The following is a 20,876-nucleotide window of genomic DNA, read 5'->3' as shown; positions in this document are numbered from 1 at the left end:
ATAACATTTATAACTTTTTTTACCCTGTAGAACAAAAACCCTGGGGAGAGATCATTGGAGCCCCGAAAACCTTCTGTTGCCTCACCAGACAAAAATGGGAAATAGCTGTACCTGTCACCCGTCGCATATTAACTAAATCGGGCAACACTATTTCCCTATCCATGCACCCGCTGCAAGCCGACAGACTCGGGGACCCACCACACAGCACTTAGCCTCTAGACGCCGCCTCCCGACCCCGAGGCCGGCTAGCCATAACCTGGCTAACCACTCCCACTATCCTTGCAGGGCACCGCCCTGCTAAGACCAGAGGTGACAGTCCTCGTGTTAAACCATTAAATGGGGAAGATAGCTATCCAGCCCATGCTTCCCCTCCACTATCCTTTTCAGCTGACTCCAAGGACCCTTCCCCCCTACCACAGCTAGCACGGCTTGACCCCTCAAGCCTGCGCAGCCCGCCACAACACCAAAGCATGATCAATTACCTCCTGTACTCCTTCCAAACACAGATCCGTACCTATTTCGTTCAGGTGAACCCCGTCCGATCTCCAATAATTCCCAGTACCAGCCTGCAAGTCTATATGTCCAACCGCAACTTCCCCATTCTGCCCCACAAATCACAACACCTTCCTATTTAGCTTAATCCATGCTTTATTCAAACCCTTCACCGAACGCACCCCCCTCCACCCTTTCCTAGGGACTATCTCCGACCAGACTATGACTACTTGCGGCTATGACGCTAGCCACCTAAGGATGTCATACCTTATGTCCCTTGAAAGATCTCTAAATGTCTGCTCCCCCAAATCATTTCCCGCAGCATGAAGGACCACTACTCTGTCCAAACTAACCCCTCTCTCCACTTCTCACACCCTACACCAGGACATCCCCTTAATGCCCATCCACCTAACTATGGCCTCACTCCGTGACAACCTCAACTGTCTCCCTTTTGGCCTCACCTGCACCCGTTCAGCTCCCCAAAACGCATACGAATAACCCAAAATCCAGATTAACACAGGGCGACGACCTGTAAAACAAAACCACAATTTAGTACTCCCCTAAAAATTAACCCCAAATGACTGCCGCCCATCATCTAAAGCAAATAAGGCCGCACATACGACTTATAACGCCCCGAATCCCAACGACCTATCCTCTTAACCACCTACTCCTCCATACCATGCACCAAAGCCTCCATCGCTGCCCCCACCCTGAAAGAATGTGAAGCGAACTGTCCAACCCTGCGGCCTCCTACACTTTTTAAACACCGCCATTAAATTGAAAATGCAATAAAAACCACCCGTCTGCGTGATGCAAAAAAGGCCCTGCACCTGTGCCTAGCACCTGGCCATAGTTCTCCCAAGATCTCAGTGGGCACATCTTGGCCCCCGATACCTCCTGATCCGGATCACTTGACCTCGCCCCTCTTGATCCATCTTGGATCGGCGAATAAAAACTTCCAATCTCCCCTCTACGAACCTCACGTCTTGCATGTGCAATGCCCCCAACCCCCTGTAGACTTGCTCGGCGAAACTACTCCCCTACCCGCAAAGCCCCAAAAACGCTAACGAAAAAGCTGCTTTAAAAAGCAAACGTTCAAAACTATCGCTGCAGATCTCGTCAACTGCCCCTCCCAGCCTTTCCAAAATACTAATGGACACCAGCTTTCTCGTGTCCAACCTCCCTCTACCCCTTCTGAAACCCTTTAACGTGCGTCTCACTAGAAAGTTTTTGGTCACGTCCGCAACACCCCTCAGCTTACAACTGAAAACCACACCAGCCATAAACCGGTTGATCCGCGCAGCTGACCAATCCTCTCCCGCAGTCTAACCCAACCAACTCAACAACACCCCTACTCTATCCTCCTTTAAACAGCCCCCCCCCCCCGCAGTGCCTAACCCAGTCCTCCCACTCTCGTGATGCTGTGCAATATGCCACCCTCGTCCCCCAAGCCAGTGACTGCTCAATCAGGTCCCCCAGTGTTCGCTTACCACGTTCCAGAGCTGATCCGGCCACTTCCTCCCCTCTTCCTCTGCACTTGGCGCCAACTTCCTGAACTGCTCCCACTGAAACCAAGAGAGCATCCGCAATTCAATTTTCAACCCCTGGAACGTGCACTGCTACTACCCAAATATTCAAGGACAGTGCCTCCAAAGCCAAATGGCGCAGCAAGTTCAAAACCGGGGGAAGATGAGGCTGACAAACTGTTAATGACCTGCACCACTCCCATGTTGTCACAATGAAATCACACTTTTCGGTCCCGAAAGTGAACCCCCCATAGCGCAATAGCCACTACTATCGAAAATAGTGCCAATAGCACCAAGTTTCGCACTAGGCCCTCTTGTTTCCATCGCTCCGACCACTGCCCCTGTACCATCTTCCCTGAAAATAAGAACCAAAACCGTCACTTCCCGCCGTGTCGGTGTATAGCTCCCAATCAACGTTTTCGCTGACCTCCGCCATCATTACTGATCTGCTGTTGTACTTGTTTAAAAAGGTGTCCCACACCGCCAAGTCATCCTTGCCTCAGTGTCAATGGTGATGCCCAAAAAACTCGTTGCGGGCCCCTCCGTTTTTTCAGGGGCCCCAAAATGCCCAGCCAACCATTGCAACGTTCCTAGCAAGGTCGCACAGACTGGCGACCCCCCAGGCCCCACTCACAAAAAGTCATCCAGGTAGTGGATAACCGACTGAACTGCCACGGTATTCCTCACTACCCACTCTAAAAATTAACTGAATGCTTCAAAGTAAGCACATGAGATGGAACATCCCATGGGCAAACAACGGTCTGCAAAATAACTCCCATCTCCAAAACACCCCAACAACCTAATGCCCTCTGATGCTACCGGCAATAGGCGAAAAGCCGATTCAATATCGGCCTTTGCCAATAGCACTCTCCTTCCGTATCTCCTCTTCCAGCGGACAGCCGCGTCAAATGATGCATACACCGCTGAGCAGAGGTCAGGGTCTATACCGTCATTTACATATGACCCATTTGGGTAGGATAGGTGGTGTATCAACCGAAATTTGTTCGGTTCCTTCTTCGGAACCACCCCAAGTGGTGACACCACAAAATCCTGCACTGGATGCTCTGTAAACGGCCCAGCCATGGGGCCCAAACTAACCTCCTTCCAGAGTTTCTCAGTTAGAACGTCCGGAAAATCCAGTGCTGAACGCAAGTTCTTAGTTGAAAAGGGGACCCCATGAACAGGGGGTGGGATGATAAAACCATCCCTAAAACGCTTAAACAGTAACTCCGCCTTCTCCCTATCCTGGTACCTATTTAGAAATGGCACCATCTCTTCCAGCCTCACTGGGGTCATTCCTTTTTGAAAAACCGCCTGTCGCTTTCCCTTTCTTGAAGCACTTGGCTGCTCCATGCGACCCTGCACTATAATGGGAGCAGGCATGCTTCAATTTGCATGTCGCTCCGAACTTGCATTGGCTTTCATTGAATTGCCAACAAAAGCTGGGTCTATTCCCACCTGCCTGTCCCCCTTGGCCCACTGCTGAAGTGGAGGCCGAGTCAGAAGATGCGGCACCTCCCTGAAAGAGCTGCCCAAACCGCACAGGGGCTATTACCCTCAGCCACAAGCCAATATCTTTGTGATGCCATATGATCGATGGGCGCACCACTTTCCGCTGCCTGAACTGCTCATCGTAGCGCAGCCAGGTCTGCCCCCCATATACCCGATAAGCTTTACCTATTGAGTGCAGATAAAAAAAAGACTAAAAAGAATAATTTTCCGGAGCTTTTTCCCCAATTACGCTCGCCAAGATGGCAAATGCTTGGAGCCAATTTGCGAATGTCTGTGGAATGAGACACCACCTACACTTTTCTTCCTCGTCCTTCTTAAACTCAGTTCTCTTCCCCTTATCAAGATTAAATTTCTACAGGGGGAGCAGGGAGAATAGCTCCACATATTCATCTCTCCATATCTTCTCCCTAACCTCCTTCTTCAAGTGGGCCCCCAGGGGCCCCTCGAAACATACATAGACTTTGCCTTTCACTCTGTCATCAAGGCGAATGCCCTCCCCATCTTTCTCCATCTGCACCGCCACCATCGTCGAACGACTTGCCTCTAACACCCCCCCCCCCTGGTAACACCAACACCCTTCCTCACATCTTAGCCGCTGCCGCTCCTCAGCAATGGCAGCCCTGACTGTGACTGCTCCACGGAGACCACAGCTGCCCTTAATCTTCCTGGTGCCAACCCATGAGTGGCCGCCTCTGCACCGCAGGGACTCCGACTGCATCCATCTTCTGCTCCCTCCTCCGCTTGTCCAGGCCTGATGCTGCAGTGGGGCTGCACCCCGACAGGTGCCTCTCCAGGTGCGCAGCCCCCTGCCCCATATCTGCTTTCTGCCATCAGTCCGGCACTAGGCCCTGCGCCCCTCTCAGCACCGGAAGCTGTGCCGCTGAGCGGTAGTCTTCCCCAGCCTGTTCCCACCATCAGAAGGTGTTATCTGGGGGGCACTAAGTGGAAGGGACAGACTCCGTGCGCAGCGCCAGCGCGAGGGCGCATGCTCAGGACTCAGTCTTACCAGCACACATGCCCTCCGGGTCCTCCGCTCGCTCTTCACTCCTGCTGACGATCCCGCCACCGCTGCAGTCGGGGCCGGCTCTGCTTTTTTCAGGGCCTCCCCCGATAGCCTCTCAAGCCAGTCCAGGCCCCTCTCAACCGCCGCTGCCCAGATCCTCTCAAGGATGGTCTCCATGCTTCTCCCATGGTATATCCTCTTCGGGCTCTTCTGTTCTTCACCTGGCTGCACTCCGCCACTTCTCCCCACTGCACTCGCTGCTTCTTCTTCACCTGGTCTTCACTCTTCTACCGCTCACTGCTTTTTCTGCTCCTGTTCTTCATTCTTTCTTAGCTCTTCTGTCTCTTTCTGCTTCTTCTCCCCTCTCGTACTATAATAGCTCCTCCTCTCCTCTTTCGCGCTGTTTCTTTTTCCTACACTAACCCCCCTTTCTCCTCCTAGCATTCCTTTCACCTATTAACTCCTTCCCTCCCCATTAACCCTGTCATGCCTGCCTCTCTCCTATAACCCCTGAGGTCTCCAGCTCTGGCAATTCTTTTTTTTTTTTTTTTTTATAGTAGTTAGGGATGATTTTCTGGGTAGGGCTTATATTTCAAGGCCTTCCCCCACCCCTGAAAACATCGCTGCAGGGGTTGCCTTCATCCCGTTTCTTTCAGTGGGGCAGCAGCAGCGCCAGCCCCATTGAAAGCAATGGGATAGCGTCGTGGTCCTCTGTGACAGCTGTGGCAAGGGATCGCTTCATCTCCGCGGTCCCCGCGGGCATGAAGGAATCCCTTGCCATAGCTGTTACAGCTGTCACAGGAGAGCGTGATGTATTCCCTATGTTTTCGAAGGGGCGGGCGCTACAGCCTCACTGACAACAAGGTGAAACCCCTGGATGTAACAGCATCCAGGGGTTTCACATCCAAGGAATCCCCTGCTGCAGTTGTAACAGCCGCAGCAGAGGATAGCGCATTTTATGTGCGAATTTAAAATGGAGGGATAAACAGCTTCAAACGGGATTTAGGAAACGCCCTATGCACTCTCCAAGAACTCAGTAAATCCAACTCATAAGCTAGAGGATTAATGACTCGCGTTATGGCAAAGGGACCGATAAAACGCGGCGCCAGCTTTGCTGATGGGAGTTTCAATTTTAAATTCTTTGTGGACAGATAAACCTTCTGACCAACTTCAAATGGCTCCGACACAGTGGACCTTTTACAACTACGTAGTTCCATACCACTTGCTTCCTCCAGATTCTTGTGCACCAAATTTCAGACCTCCCGCAACTCACTAGTAACAACATCAACAGCGGGACAAACTGTAGTTACTGGAATGAAAGTCAGGAATCGGGGATGCCGACCGAACACACAGAAGAAAGGTGACACCCCCGTTGCAGAACTGATTCGATTATTTATGGCAAATTCGACCAAAGGTAAAAACTCTACCCACCAACTGACCCTCTTGCCCACAAAAAGACGCAAGTATTGTACTAGGTCTTGATTTTTATGTTCCATTTGCCCAATCGTCTGCAGATGAAACGATGATGAGGAAGACAGAGATGTTCCCAAGTTTTTACAGAAGGCCCTCCAAAATTGGGCCACGAATTGCACACCCCGATCCGAAACAATATTGACCGTATTCCGTGCAATCTTATAATCTCTCTAATGAAAATCTTCACTAATTCAGTGGCAGACGGTAATTTTTCCAAAGCAACAAAATGGGCCCTTTTCGAGAACCTGTCAGCAACTACTAAAATGGTGGAACAGCCTTGTGACAGAGGCAGGTCAGTGACAAAATCCATGGACACGTGCGACCATGGACTACCAGGTACTGACAATGTTATTAACGGTCCTTCAGGGCTCTTACAGCGACTCTTACCACATGCACAAACTGAACACCGATTTACAAACTCCGGGACCTCCCGTGCCATGCCGGGCCACCAGTAGAATCGAGAACATAGCTCAAGAGTCCCCTGGACCCCCCGGATGCCCTGCAAAAACGGAGGAATGAGACTCTTCCAGAACCAGCAACTGCAGGGACATTGGTACAAATAACTTCCCTGCCGGAACCCCCTCCGCAGTTTCTTGTTGATATTCCTGAAGCTCAGCCGGAAGGTTCCGTGTCAGGGCTGCCACCACAACACCCGGCAGAGGGATGACTTCCGGAGAAGGGTCCTTAACCTCAGGAGTCCCGAAACTGTGTGAGAGGATGTCAGCTTTCACATTTTTATCTCCCAGCAGGTACGTGACTGTAAAATTGAATCTCGAGAAGAAAAGCGCCCACCTGGTTTGCCATGCATTGAGATGCTTAGCATTCTCAAGATACAATAAGTTTTTGTGATCGGTGAAGACTGTCACCTGGTGTCGAGCCCTCTCCAGAAGATGACGCCATTCCTCAAATGCCCATTTTATTTCCAACAGCTCCCTGTTCCCAACATCGTAGTTGCGCTCGGCGCTACTGAATTTACGGGAAAAGAAAGCACACGGATTATACCCTGAATGGCCCACCAATTCCTGGGAGAGAACTGCACCCACCCCAGCCTCAGAAGCGTCTATCTCCATGAAAAAAGGCTTCTGAGGGTCCGGCTGAGCAAGCACCGGCGCAGTGAAGAAAAAAAAAGCCCTCTTAAGTTGCTCTAATGGCTCTGAAGCTTCCGAAGACAACGATGTCACGTCCGCTCCTTTTTTAGTGAGATCAGTCAGCGGTTGTGCAATCACTGAAAAATTTCTGATAAATTTTCTGTAAAAGTTGGCAAACCCAAGAAAGCGGGGAAGAGCCTTAAAATTTTCTGATTTAGCCCATTGTGTGATTGCTGCAACCGTGTCTGACTCCATACACATATCAGTTGGAGTAATGATATACCCAAGGAATGACACGCGTTTGACTCCCAATGAGCACTTCTCCAATTTAACATACAATTGGAACTCCCGTAGCCGCTCTAACACTAGATGAAGATGTCTAACATGCGTGTCCTAATCCGACGAGTACACCAAAATGTCGTCCAAATAGACAACCATAAAAACCCCTAGATAATCATGGAAGACCGCGTTCATAAACCCCTGAAAAACCGCAGGGGCGTTGCATAACCCGAAGGGCGTAACCAGACACTCGAAGTGCCCCAATGGGGTGTTGAACTTGGTCTTCCACTCGTCACCAGACTTAATCCGTATAAGATTATAAGCCCCCCAAAGATCAAGCTTAGAGAACCAGCATGCTCCCACCACCAGATTCAACAGATCATCAGAAGGAGCGAGCACTGACTCTTTAAGGTGATCTTGTTTCAAGCCCGATAGTCAACACAAGGCCGCAAAGACCCATCTTTCTTTTCAACAAAAAAATAGGCCTGCTCTAGCTGGTGACTTTAATGGTCTGATATGTTCCTTGGCTAAAGCCTCTGAAATATAGGATTTAAGAACCTCATGCTCCCGACCCAACAGATTAAATATGGCCCCCTTAGTGATGGGACTATCAAGGACAAGATCAATCCTACAATCCCATTCGCGGTGTGGGGGTAATACCCTTAGAAAGCTTATTACAGAACACATCTTGAAAATCCTGTAAATAGTCTGGAATACTAATAGTATCGGTGGAGCACAATGTAACAGGCGCTAGATGATCCTGACAGAACTCTCCCCACTGAACTAGCTCCAGAGTAGTCCAATCGAACTGAGGATTGTGCGTCCTTAGCCACGGCAATCACAGAACAATATCCACAGATATCTTCTCCATGACCAGGAATGAAATAACCTCTGAATGTAATGTGCCCACCATGAACCGAAGTTCTGGGGGTCCTCCAATGCACTACCCCAGAGGACAGAGGGGATGCATTGATACTGGTAAAGTGGATCGGCAAACCTAACATGGTAAAACTGGATAACAGTTGTCTTACGAACTGCAAATGGATAAGGTTCGCGGCCGACCCAGAATCAATAAATGCCTGTCCCACCCTGTGAAAAGCCTTGTAAGACACACTATAAGGGCGCCCACCCACTGGCGATTTTTTTTCCCTGCGAAATTCGCAGCATTTTTTTCTCTGCAGGGGTCTATGGGACTTGTAATGTTAAAATCGCGATCGCGCAAAATCGCGATTTCGCGGTAAATTGCGATTTTGCGCGATCGCGATTTTAACATTACAAGTCCCATAGACCCCTGCAGAGAAAAAAATGCTGCGAATTTCGCAGGGAAAAAAATCGCCAGTGGGTGGGCGCCCTAAGGCACCAAAAATTTAGGGAGTACCTGACCTCCTAGATGACCCTCCCAACAGTCACCTAGGAAATGAAGTTTTCCTGCTGCTTCCGTGGCTGCCTTTCCTGGCAGGACGCGATGCGATGACCAGCCTTGCAGCAGTAGAAACAGAGTTGGTTTGAAGCCCGGAACCACCTCTGCTCTACAGGACTCAACCGGTCCACTTCCATACCATCAGCTCCGAGGATTGACAATGGGGTATAGGCTGTAGAAGTCGCCAGAGACTTAGCACCACGTTCTTGACGGTACTCTAGCTTAGTTTCCCTTCTAGACTTGAGTCTACGATCAGCTCTGACTGTCAATTCCATAGCCTGATTCAAAGTAGAAGGTGATGGATGGGACAGTAATAGATCTTTTACTGCGTCAGACAGACCTACCAAAAATAAATCTTTGAGCGCACAGTCGTTTCATGCAGATTCACCTGAATACTGGCTGAAACTAGACCAATATTCTTCTGCCGACTCGCACTCCTGGCATAGGGCCAACAACTTACTGACTGCGTAACCTGCATGATCGGGTTCATCAAAAATATTCCCGAGCTCAATGAAAAAATGATCTACCGACTGCAGACAAGCAGAATCAGCTGGTAACGAATAGGCCCATGACTGAGGCCCTTCTCTGAGCAAAGACATAACAATCCCCACCCATTGGGGCTCGGACCCAGAGGAACGAGGCTGCAAGCGAAAAAACAACTTACAAACCTCCCGGAAGACAAAAAAATTTTCTGGTCCGCAAGAACACCTCAGATAATGGGCATTTCGGTTCAGGTACTGGATCAGCGGGCACAACCAACCACTGCTCATGATGGCTGAGACTCCTTGACAGGTCCTGAACCATCCTGGCCAAGTCACGAAACTGACCGGTAATCGTATTGTAGGACTCCATTCACACCATGAATCCCACCACAAGAAACTGCAGGAAAATATTTTTGGGCCCGTTATTGTGTTACAATACTAGTAGTGTGCACAGGTACGCACTGCGTGGTACTCCCTGACCCTCACCCATGCCAATGTCCCTTCCTGGAGGTAGCCCCAAAGGTGGACAGGTCCAGGCTGCCAACACTGACCCTACGCTGCCTAGTGGCAGAACAGGAAGGAAACGGCATAACTATGCGGATGACAACTTACTTGTACGGACAGGCTAGGCAGATGGAATAAAGCAACACAACAGGAAAACCACAGAACACAGGCAGAGCTCTATCGAGACAAGGTAACTTCCACTGGAGCAGGACCGAAATCAGGCACACAGGAAATGGAACCAATAACTGGCAATTGCTATCGGCAGCTACCAGACTATATTCAGGAGTCTACGCCCCTTGGGCGGAGACCAATCAAGTCGGCTGGAAGGAGCTCCCAGCCAGCCGTTATAACTCACAGAGATAGAGCGCACACGCCTCTCATAGCAGGCACGTGCGCATGCCACATGCCGCGTCTGCACACCGGAGCACGGAGCTGCCGCTTGCCGACCTGAACGTGGGCGCAACACCATCCCAGAGCCACGCCACTGCCACCCGGGGCCCTGACTGGCCACATGGTAACACCCCGGTCCCCAAGGAGGAAGTTACCTTGGTCCTCAATAGTTTTCCACTCTGTTAAAGCCCAGACTCAAAGATAGTCTTAGCCGGCTACAAAAAATTTCAAAACTTAGCCCTCTCCTTTAATGCTCGTCGGGAAGTAGCGCCGTTGCCCAAACAAGCACAACTAAGCACACATCATGCTTATTCATAAAGAGGAGAAAGATCCAAATCTACAGTTTTAAGCATAGCACTGCCATGTGCAAGAGCGGATGCCATACAGGCATCCTCACAATATCACTGGACTAACTCCCACATTGAATATTTAGGGGCCTTCATTACAAAAAAACTTCAACAATCTATACAACAAAAGTTTTACCCCCTTGCTTACTAAGGTAGACTCCCTACTTCGTTCCTACGACCTTCCGGTCCTCTCTTAATTTGGACGTAAAAACCTCCTATAAACATATATAGTTCCAAAAATCCTATACAAACTACAAATGTTCCATATTTATCTTCGAATGTCATTCTTTAAATCCAATCACTCCCTTTTCTCCTTTCTGGATTTGTATGGAAATCCAAAACACAGCGCATCACACATCGCTTGTTGATAAAGATGAAGGAAGATGGAAGATTGAATCTATCTCATATGTATTTCTATTATAAAACAATACAACTTAATAGGTGGCTAGAGCTAAAGAAGCCCTCCAAAAACTATAGCACTAGCACAGGTCTCATATGGGTCAGACTTCCTTGAGGCTATTTGGCTGCCCCCCATCAAAACTTATGCTAAACCATCCTTTGAGTCCCTACTACATGGGGCTTGTGGGGTTTGGGATTCTCTGGGGAAGGATCTAGCACCACATCCCTCACCATTTGTCAGGACTTGAACCCAGGAGCTCCTGTACTCCAGGCGGCAGCTCTACCTACTGAGCCATCAGCCCTTTGGACAGCTCCCCTGCATGACCTAAGCCTTGCTCCCAGCTCCTGTAATCCAGTCCCTGTCTTAACTCTGCTCTGTTCCTGATTGGATATGTTATAAAAGCCTGGCCCTTCCACTTCCTCTTTACGTGATTATTGTGCTTGCTGCCTAGTTTAGTAATTGGTAATTGCTGTTACCCGTTACTGACTGACCCCTGGCTACATTCTGACTACACATCCTGCCTGCTCCCTGGTACTGTAACAGATACTTACCCAACTGTCGTTCCTGCCTCTTCATCCACTTCAACTCATACATCTGTCCAAAGTATTTGACATTTTTGTAGATGCATTTCCCTCAACGCACCCCCTGTCTAAATGGAACTTTAGCAGAAACATTGCACAACGCAAACGTAAATTTATCACACCTGCTTACATCCAGTCATGGGAGAGGGAACTGAATATCAAACTATCAGCTGTTCAATCAAACTATGTAGCTCACGTGGTGTTTCCAGCTGTGTTAGATTTCTGGAATATCATTACCAACTACTGACCAGGTGGTTCAAGTCATAGTTATGTGCATACAAGATTTCCGATTCAAACCTGTGTTGGCGTTGTGGGATCCATGGTTCTCTATCTGGTTTTAACTAATACAAAAAAAATTGGGGATATATCCCTTTAAGGAAAGAGTAGAAATAGTTTCTTTTCAACAATTTCTTTTTGTCTTTTTTTGAGCACGACAGATGCTGGATCGGGGTCTGGAGGTTTCCTCTTGGAAATGAACATTCACTGAATATGGAAATAAATGGATCCAAGAGGATTTAAATAACAAACAACTGTTTCTCGTCCCTCAGAGAAACGTCACGGATTCCTTTCTGGGGGAAGAGTCACATGACCACAAGTCAGACAGGAATTATCACAGTGAGGTCTGGGCTTCAGAACTCTGGAGGAACTACAAGATCAGGTACCGTGTACAGTGGGCAGACCTACATGTCAGGGAGGTTATGGTAGAGGGGGGAAATGTTAGCACTTTAAAGGGTGTTTTAACCCTTGGAGTCCTGAGAGGAGAGTTGACTGATTTATGTTATGGAAGTGTAAAAAATTCATATAAAAGTACAGAGCTGCGTTTATTGGATGCATCAGAACGCAGTCCGTGTTTTGCCAAAGCTGATCATGATGTTATGTTTTGTTACGTATTACACAGGACCGCAAGTAAACCTGCATTCTATAATCTCTTCAAGGGCTTCTGCAGATAAACGTAGGCATAGATACGCTCTCAATCGCGTGATGTAATTGCGCAGTAAAGGGAGTGCTGTCACGCACGTATTGGTGCAATTTACTCTACTTTTTTGTGCTGCCGGGACCGCTCACATTGGCGCAGGACACACCGGCACCGCAATTTAACAGGCTGTGCATACTAATTAGTGCACAGTGTTATTGATTTCCCAGTGAGGATTGGGTGGTGCACAAAAATAGAGCATTTTGTACATATTTTAATGCATGCAGAATCCATGTGCAAAAACGCACAATGTGGGAGATCCCATTGAAATCAATGGGTTCTGTTCTCTGCATTTTGCGCAAATACGCCTGTCTGCAGAAGACCCAAGGGCTCATTCCTACAAACGTATTTTCAATGTTTTTTAAGGCTAAGGGCGACCTCACAAGGGCTTAATTGACTATACACTTGCTATCACGAGGCATATATATGCGCTCTGCAGGGTGCACATAGATTGGCGCTTTTTACTGTACTTTATTGCGCTCCCCGAACCGCTCATATTGGCGTGGTCACAGCAGCGCCATTGTTTAGTTTGCAGGTCAGCTGACTCGGTAGGCGAGTCAGATGAACTAGTGTACCCAGGTGGCATCGTTTAGCCCTGCAAAATCATGCAATTTCATGCGCGATTTTGTGCAGATGGAGGCCTTCAGTGAGCAATTGCACCCGAAAATAGAGCAAGTTGCATTTTTTTTCCTGTGCTCAAAATGTACAGGAAAAATGACATGTGAAGGAACCCATTGAAGTCAACGGGTTCCATTTGATGCGCATTGCAGGCGCAGAGCTTGCGCTAGTGTGATGCTGCCCTAAAATAGACTAACGTGATTTTGTAGCCATGACAATCACAGCCACAAAACATGATGAAACGAAAATATTGATTTCAATAGTTTTGTTTTGACTAGTGGGATTCTTGCGCAATAATGCTAAAGTTTAGGGCAGGACCTATCCTGGTGAATGGAGTCAATGAATGTACAATGATTTTGTATGTATCTAAATACGTACTCAACGCTGCCATGAGACAGAGCGGGAAATAAAAGAAAAAAAGAAACTAGTCACACCGCGCATGACAGCGTGCGTGAGATACACTGTCACACGCAGTGTACAATTACTACACTACGCAGTGATAGCTGGCTCACCGCCCGCTCACATGGCGATAAAACGCTGCGTATTACGGCCACAATGTTTGCACACATAATGCGGGGTGAATGAAGTCAATGAAAGTCCTGGGCTTTAATCCCATCTGATAGCAGATGTACAGCTCGGGATTAAAACCTCTGCTCCTGCAATCAAGCAGGAGCAGGTTGAGTCCTCAACTGTGAGATACAGCAGAGGACCCAGAAGAGAAGGGAGAAGCCGTTTTTAACCCCTTCTGCCTTCCCCTTTTCTGGGTACATAGCACTCAATGAGCACTATGTAGTAAAAAATGAAAGTGGAAGTGTTACTTTCACTGAGACCCAGTGATCACGTGACCGCGGGGTGCCTCCTGATCAGCTAGGGTCCTGATCAGCTCCGTTAGTGATTGATGTCACTACATGAGGATGTTTTCCCCTGTAACTGAGACTCCAATGGATGCCTGAACTACAGTGGAAAAGTGTGGGGAAAAAAAGACAATGTGAATGACCTCTAGAGGTCTTATATGACATCATGGGGGACATAGATTGTAAAAAAATAGTTATAAAAATAAGAAAAAAAATTACAGAATAAAATAAAAATATATACAAAAAAAAGAAAATGACCCAAAGCCAACGCCAACCAAAACCGTACCCGTGTGAGCCCTGTTAAATAAAACTATACATATTATATGTCAAAACGTCCAAAACAAAATGAGGAACCCATTCTCATACTTTATTTTAGTGTAAATATACTAATTAAAAAAAAATACAACTACAAATTTAAAAAAAATATATCTTTTTTTAGCTTTTTACCCCAAATAAAACAAAAAGGTAAAAAGGTCAGCGAAAAAAAAAAATAAAGATATAAAAAAATAGCCCCGTATAAGCTTACCTTAAAATCATCGTTCAGCTGAAGAGCGAACAATGGCAGTGTTTACATGCAACGTTTTATCACTCATATGCCATCGTTTGAACGAATTTTGAGCGAGTAAATGGACCTTTGTAGATAAGGATTCAGAACTGAAGACCACTCCCAAAATGTATGTATTATATGTTCTGGTGGTTGTTTCCTAATCTGAGACTGACATTGAAATAAAAAGGAGAAGTTTGCCTTCTTAGCTCTACTGAGGAATCTGGATATGGTTACCACTTCCTGTTCCCAATAGTAATGCAGAGCAGCACCGCAGAACAAAGTGAACAAGAAAATTTGTGAATATCGGTAAATTTAACATTAAAGCCGCCTGCACACGAGCGGAAATTCCGCGGTGGGATTTTCCGCGGAATTTCCGCCGCTGAAAGCCTGCATAGGATTGCGTTAACAAACGCAATCCTATGCAAATGGACGCGCGAAATATCGCGCAGCAAACAAATCGCGGCATGCTCCATTTCTGTGTGGGGCTCGCAGAGCCCCGCACAGAAATGTCACTCACCCGCCGCCGGCTCCAGTCTGCGCAGGCAAGCCGGCACATCAAACAGCCGGAGCCGGCGGGCGCGGGTGAGTACGCGCTGGTCCTTGCAGGCGCTCAGGTCGGGTCCCGCGGCGAGAATTCTCACCGCCGAATCAGACCCACCCGTCTGCAGACAGCCGAAGGCAAATAGAAACTTTCCTGTTTCTGACATTTGTTTACTTTTTGCTGGCAGAATCATGTCCACCAATGCAAGTATACCAAGTGTAGTTATTCTGCAGCATGGCAATCCACAAAATAATCATCCTGTGGAAAATCATGAAGAGCAAAAGATAGCTGAATTGCCCAAGCCCCTTGTAAAATTTTTTCAAGGAGAACCTGAGATCCTTGGGGTAAGTGCTTTTATTTTTTACTTGTTGCTTACTTATATTGATTGCTGTACTAGTGGGAGACTCAACCTAATGCCAAAATTGTGTTTAACAGAACATATAGGAGGTAGATCACACTTGACCAAGCTCCATTGAGAAACACTGCTCTAGAGGAGGGGTTTGTTGGCTTTTCGAACTCCCTCTACAAGACGTCCATAGCAAAATAATACAGACTAAAAAAAGCCCCTGCACTACTATGTATTTGATTTGAACATAACATTTTCACTTGTGATTAGTGAGCAGCTATGATTTAAAGTGACCCCCCCCCTTCCCCAGTCTAGGGTTGCCACTTTTGCGACTGGCCGTGATTTGAGCTTTCATTCTGCATGCATGGGAAAGATGGGTACAAATCCACCTATATTCTAACGACTTTGTGCTTGCAACCCCGCTAAAGTGATCGATCAAGTTTCTGCCGGGACAATTGGTAGCTACAATTTGCCAGAATGCTCAAAGTAGTCGATCCGTGACAAATCGGCAATAGAGGCTGGATCGGTTGTGGTCGCCCTCTCTCTCCCTGACAATGCATCATTCCTTTTACTGAGTGCTTACAAACCTGGAACCTTTACCCAGATGACACCATAGATCATCATTTTGTCTGGATGGTTAACTTTTCATACAACGCAGATCTCTAGGAATTCTCCCAATTTTCTCTTTACATACAAGCTACGATAGCGCATCATTTTAGTTGTTGACTTTTCAGTAAAGATAAGTGAATATAGATAAGCGAGTATACTCGCTAAAGGCAATTGCTCGAGCGAGCATTGCCTTTAGCGAGTATCTCCCCCGCTCGAGACGGAAGGTTCGGGTACCGGCAGCGGGCACGGAGCTGCGGGGGAGAGCGGGGCGGAACGAAGGGGAGATCTCTCTCTCCCTCCTGCTGACAGCCGCTACTCACCGCTCCCCCGCGCCGGCACCCGAACCTTCTGTCTCGAGCGGGGGAGATACTCCCTAAAGGCAGTGCTCGCTCGAGCAATTGCCTTTAGCGAGTATACTCGCTCATCTCTATAAGTGAACTTTTCAAACGTTTATTTTACAAAATTTCGGCAAAAATCTGTCCTGCCCGAATTAGTTTGAACCGAACCCGAACTTCACCAGTGCACCTAAAACTGGTGTATAATGCTATGTAAGAGTCATAAAAGCTCTATATAACATTTTCAGATAACTTATAAGTGTATCTAAGTAGTTTTGAGCTGTTTTTAAGCCAAAGTTAATGTCAAAGTTGCAGCAACATATATGAGTATTGGTAAACGATGGTACCTGCTGGTAACTAACAGCTTGTTTAAAACACACTGCACTAATGCTTTTTAAAAATAAAAAAAACATTCAAAAGGTAGGCCTTTTTGGTGACAGATAATTGCCGATGCTTATACATACACAGTGGCAACGGGAAACGTTACTGATTTTTTTTCCAAGTGGTCCAAAAATGTGCGTTTTTGGGAGTAGCAATAGTTTTGCACTGGGAAAGTGAGGATGAAATATGAAAAGCTGAAAAAATTATCTTAGGGTCATCTGGTTGATCCGCACTTGTGTAGGCCTGGGAGTAGCAGCAGCAGGGGTGGTAGAGGGTAGAAGTAGCTGCATCAGCAGCAGCACAGTATTCAACAATAGACGGGACAGGTGACCGGGGGTTCTGTAGGCCTGGTGGTGGTGGACGGTTGCAGGTGTGGTGGGATGGAGATAGTAGCAAGTTGACAGCAAGGGTGGTGGTAGTAGCAAGTCCACTACAGCAATGGCAGATCTAATCAATGACATCAGACACATAGGTTTTAAAATCCTCACCAATCCCTGCTTGATTCATTTTCCAAGCTTTTGGTGAACAATTTTGCTCGCTTAGGGATGATGATGCCACTTACCATGCTGAATAACCTCTCTGATGCTACACTGGAGGGTGGACAAGAAGTAAATGCATGGAAAACTCAGCCTGTTCTTGTCAATGTTCCAATCTGCGGACCCAGAAGTCCATGGGGTTTGGGCTCAGGGTATCTGCCATATAAAGGGCACAGTCCAGGTAAGATTGAACCTGGTTGTTCAGGTGGTGGCAGTGAACATCTCTTTGGTTATGATGATGATTGTCAGGTCAGCATATTGAATTTAAAAAAATTACCATCATGTTCTGCAAACTGAATTGGCTGCTGCTACGTGCTGGAGCAGTAGTTTTGGTAGAGGCGGTCGAGTCATGTTTGGAACCTGACTGCATAGCTTCTCTCATTAATAAGATAATTTTGCCTCTCTCTAGGAAGGAAGAACTAATTCCCCCAGTTTGGTTTTATACTGAGAGTCTTAAAGTTTGGCTATCTAGTAGTCATCTCATTGCTTCATGCTAATAATATGGCTGTCAGCAATGAAGCACACAGCTTACTATCCTCTGCAGCGTTTCCCGGGGCACGGTTGATTCCAACTCCACCATAAACCTTACCCCTAAAATGCCTCCTGATTGTCTGGGAGAGCAGTTTACAAGGCATGGGCTACCCTGATGTCATATGATCCTTCCTCCTCCTTTTTGACATGTGGCAGACGTTGTTTTAGAGGATCAACTAAGATAAATTGCCCGAGGTTCAGGTTTGCGCCCAATCAAATTTTTACCAAAGTTCGACCCAAAACAAGTTAGGACTGTTTTGGCTCACTCAACACTAATTGCAACACATAACAGTGGGGAAAGTGTCAACACTCAGCCATTCACAGTTCAAGCATACAATGATGGACGCTCAGGCATAGTGACAATTCACATGGGTTTCCTACTCTCTTATCATCTTAATCCACACATGAAACCAGATGATGGAGATCAGAGCAAATAGACACATCACTCAGAACTCAGTGATCAGTGAAAGTCTCAGTGCCCAGATGCCAACCAGTGCTATTTTTTAAGAGATCGTCCTAAAAAATAGCATCCCCGTCTCATCCATTGTGACAATTAACAGAATGAAGTCACATAGGATGCTCTCTGTAGTTGCACGTTTTCCAGTTGTGCTGCTCTAACTTCAGCAATTTTTGCAGTGGGCAAAATAGACTCCCAAAGAAGGGCTCGCAGCAGGTATGGAATCATGGTGTCGTCGTGAAAAATATGTACGTCAAAAGGGAGATTGGGTTGAGAAGTGACAATACTATCAGCTCTCTTTTTTAATTAGCAGACCTTAGAACTTGAATACACCTTGTACGCCAGAATATAGTGCCTCTGGTGGCCACTGCTGAGACAAAACATTTTTTTTTACTAAAAGGGTTAAGTGAGAAGGAAATTACTACTCGTTGTTCTTACCTGTTACAGGTTACCCAGCTGATTAATGGAATAAATAACATTTTCTTCGGAATCGTCTTAGCTGTTGCATGCAAGCGATCACATTGCTATCCTACAGACATTTTGGTTGTTACTGGAGCCCCTTTTTGGTCTGGAATTATGGTAAGATCATGTATGTAAACAGGACAAAATGTTTCTATTATTTTCAATAAAACAACAGACAACATTCCAGGACTGCACAGACTCCCTCATTGTTAAGTCAGTGAGGTCAGTTGGGCGTTGGTGGTATCCATAATATGACATGTCATTGTAGCTCCCATTATTAACAAAAATTAAGAACACGATTGTAAACAGTCACTGTCACTAAGGTTTATACAGACAGTCAGGGACATGTGTGTATATATGCTAACTTTCATATGGAGAGTCAAGGACAAGTTTACACTCACTGCATACACTGCACACACAAATGCAGCAGTGAGAGCCAAAGAAATAGTGTAACACTGAGAATTTTTTTCATATATCTCTGCCAGCGCACATAGTATGAGCCCCCAAATACCACCAACCTAATGTGTTTGAATCCCAAGTAGTGCATGACTCCATCACACTCCACAGACCCCAAATATAAACACTGACTCTAAAAATACAGACCCTAAACTACACCCCAAAATAAATGCAAACCCAAGAATAAAAAGCAGACCCCCAGATCCTGCAACAGGGAGTGGATAGAGTGCTCACAACCCTCTACCTGAAAAGAGAGGCAGAAGGGGAAACCCCAATGGTAGTGAATCCGGTCTCGCTATAGTCCCAGGCTAATTGGGCACATGTGCTGCCTGCATTCTAGTATGGAAGGGGCCAGATCTGCAAAGAGTTGAACACCCGCCTCTGTTCCAGGGAGAGACAAGAGGTTCTGTTGCGGCTCTTCTGGGATCTGTGCCTTTTTAGTAATCTGGTTTAGGTCTAGTATTTGGTTCTCTTCATCTTCTGGATCTGGTGGGAATGGTTTTAGGTGAGACTTGCTTGGGAGAACTATTTAATCTGGCCTTGCACTTAGCTCATTGCTGTTTAATTCAGTCACTCTCTAACTGTGGTGGAAGTTAGAGGTTGGTGGTGGATCTCCTGTTTTCCCGATACTTAAGTTAAATGCCGAAGTTACTACTGTTGATATCTTGTTCTCTGTGGCTTTCCCCTCTCTCACGTAGGGTATGCAAGTGACCTAGGTACGTAGTCAGGTTCGCCCTTGTTAGAGGGGGTTTTCTGCGTTTAGGCAGGTCCCCTTCCTGGGTAAAGGGTTTATAGGGACAGTGTCTGTTGTCTTTATTGTTTGCCATTGTTTTGTATGCACTTGTTCACAGCCCATGAGTATTTAAGGTTTTGGATCCAGCGCGTCCTGATTGGACAGGTAATATTAAACAGCCATGAGCTAACCACCAAGTCAGGTTAAATAGTCCCCCAAAATTAGCCACAGGTGAAACCAAGCAAGTCTCACCAAATACAAGACCTAATCCAGATTACTAGAAAGAAACAAATCCCAGAACTGTCGCAACTGGTTCCTTGCAGTAGAAAGGATATTGTCTCTAGCATAAAAGTAGGGGAGCTTAAGGACAATGTCTGTGGGGAGATTTGTTTTGTGCCGTCTAATAAAGGCTCAGTGAATGTGATCAATGCAGAAGACTCCCTGATTAGCCTGAAGAAGCAAGGCTTGGAATATACTTAGGCCTGCATCTTTGAGTGTGATTAAACGTTCAAGGCAAGCCATGTATTCATAAGTTGGCCTGTTTAGAACTGGTTGCCAGATCTTCTAACTTTAAGTCAAGTTGCATAATTTTTGTAGTTGAGATGGACTAGGTGAGGCAGCTGAAGTTGAATCTTCATGTTTGGAAATTGGAGGAGGCGAGCTTGGATGTGGGTTCATCACATTTGGGGAGGATTGTACATGAAATATGATAAACCCAGAGGTTCATAGAGGTATCATATGTCACTGTTGGGCCAGAGCGTAATGCCTAGACATAATGCCCAAACATAACATTGTCAACAGTCACGTTTAGGGCTTCAGCAATTATTTCCTTACATCCCCTGTAGGCTTATCTTGCTGGGACAAGAAATAGATAGCTGTAGCTGACATGGAGGGGGCCACCAAGTGGCAGTACTAGGTTATGAGGGCTCTGTGTATATCAGATGCAGTTAAGTAAATTGAAGGTGGCCACACAATGGCGAAGATCGCTTTTTCTCAGCTT

At 46.8% G+C, this 20,876-nt stretch overlaps 1 protein-coding gene across 1 annotated transcript in view; it reads left to right on the top strand.

Moving 5' to 3' along the window:
• Window positions 1-20,876, top strand: part of LOC136633533 (uncharacterized) — a 75,299-nt gene that overhangs the window by 33,660 nt on the left and 20,763 nt on the right. Inside the window, exons 11-13 of the mRNA XM_066609293.1 lie at window positions 11,985-12,155; window positions 15,218-15,374; window positions 18,673-18,804. Coding sequence (XP_066465390.1) covers window positions 11,985-12,155; window positions 15,218-15,374; window positions 18,673-18,804 — 460 coding nt within the window. The remainder of the gene's footprint in view (window positions 1-11,984; window positions 12,156-15,217; window positions 15,375-18,672; window positions 18,805-20,876) is intronic.

The sequence above is a fragment of the Eleutherodactylus coqui genome, chromosome 6 (genome assembly GCF_035609145.1).
Source record: "Eleutherodactylus coqui strain aEleCoq1 chromosome 6, aEleCoq1.hap1, whole genome shotgun sequence".
Taxonomy (NCBI): Eukaryota; Metazoa; Chordata; class Amphibia; order Anura; family Eleutherodactylidae; genus Eleutherodactylus; species Eleutherodactylus coqui.
The sequence above is the reverse complement of the archived record's forward strand: the minus strand, read 5'-3'. Positions and strand labels throughout refer to the sequence as shown.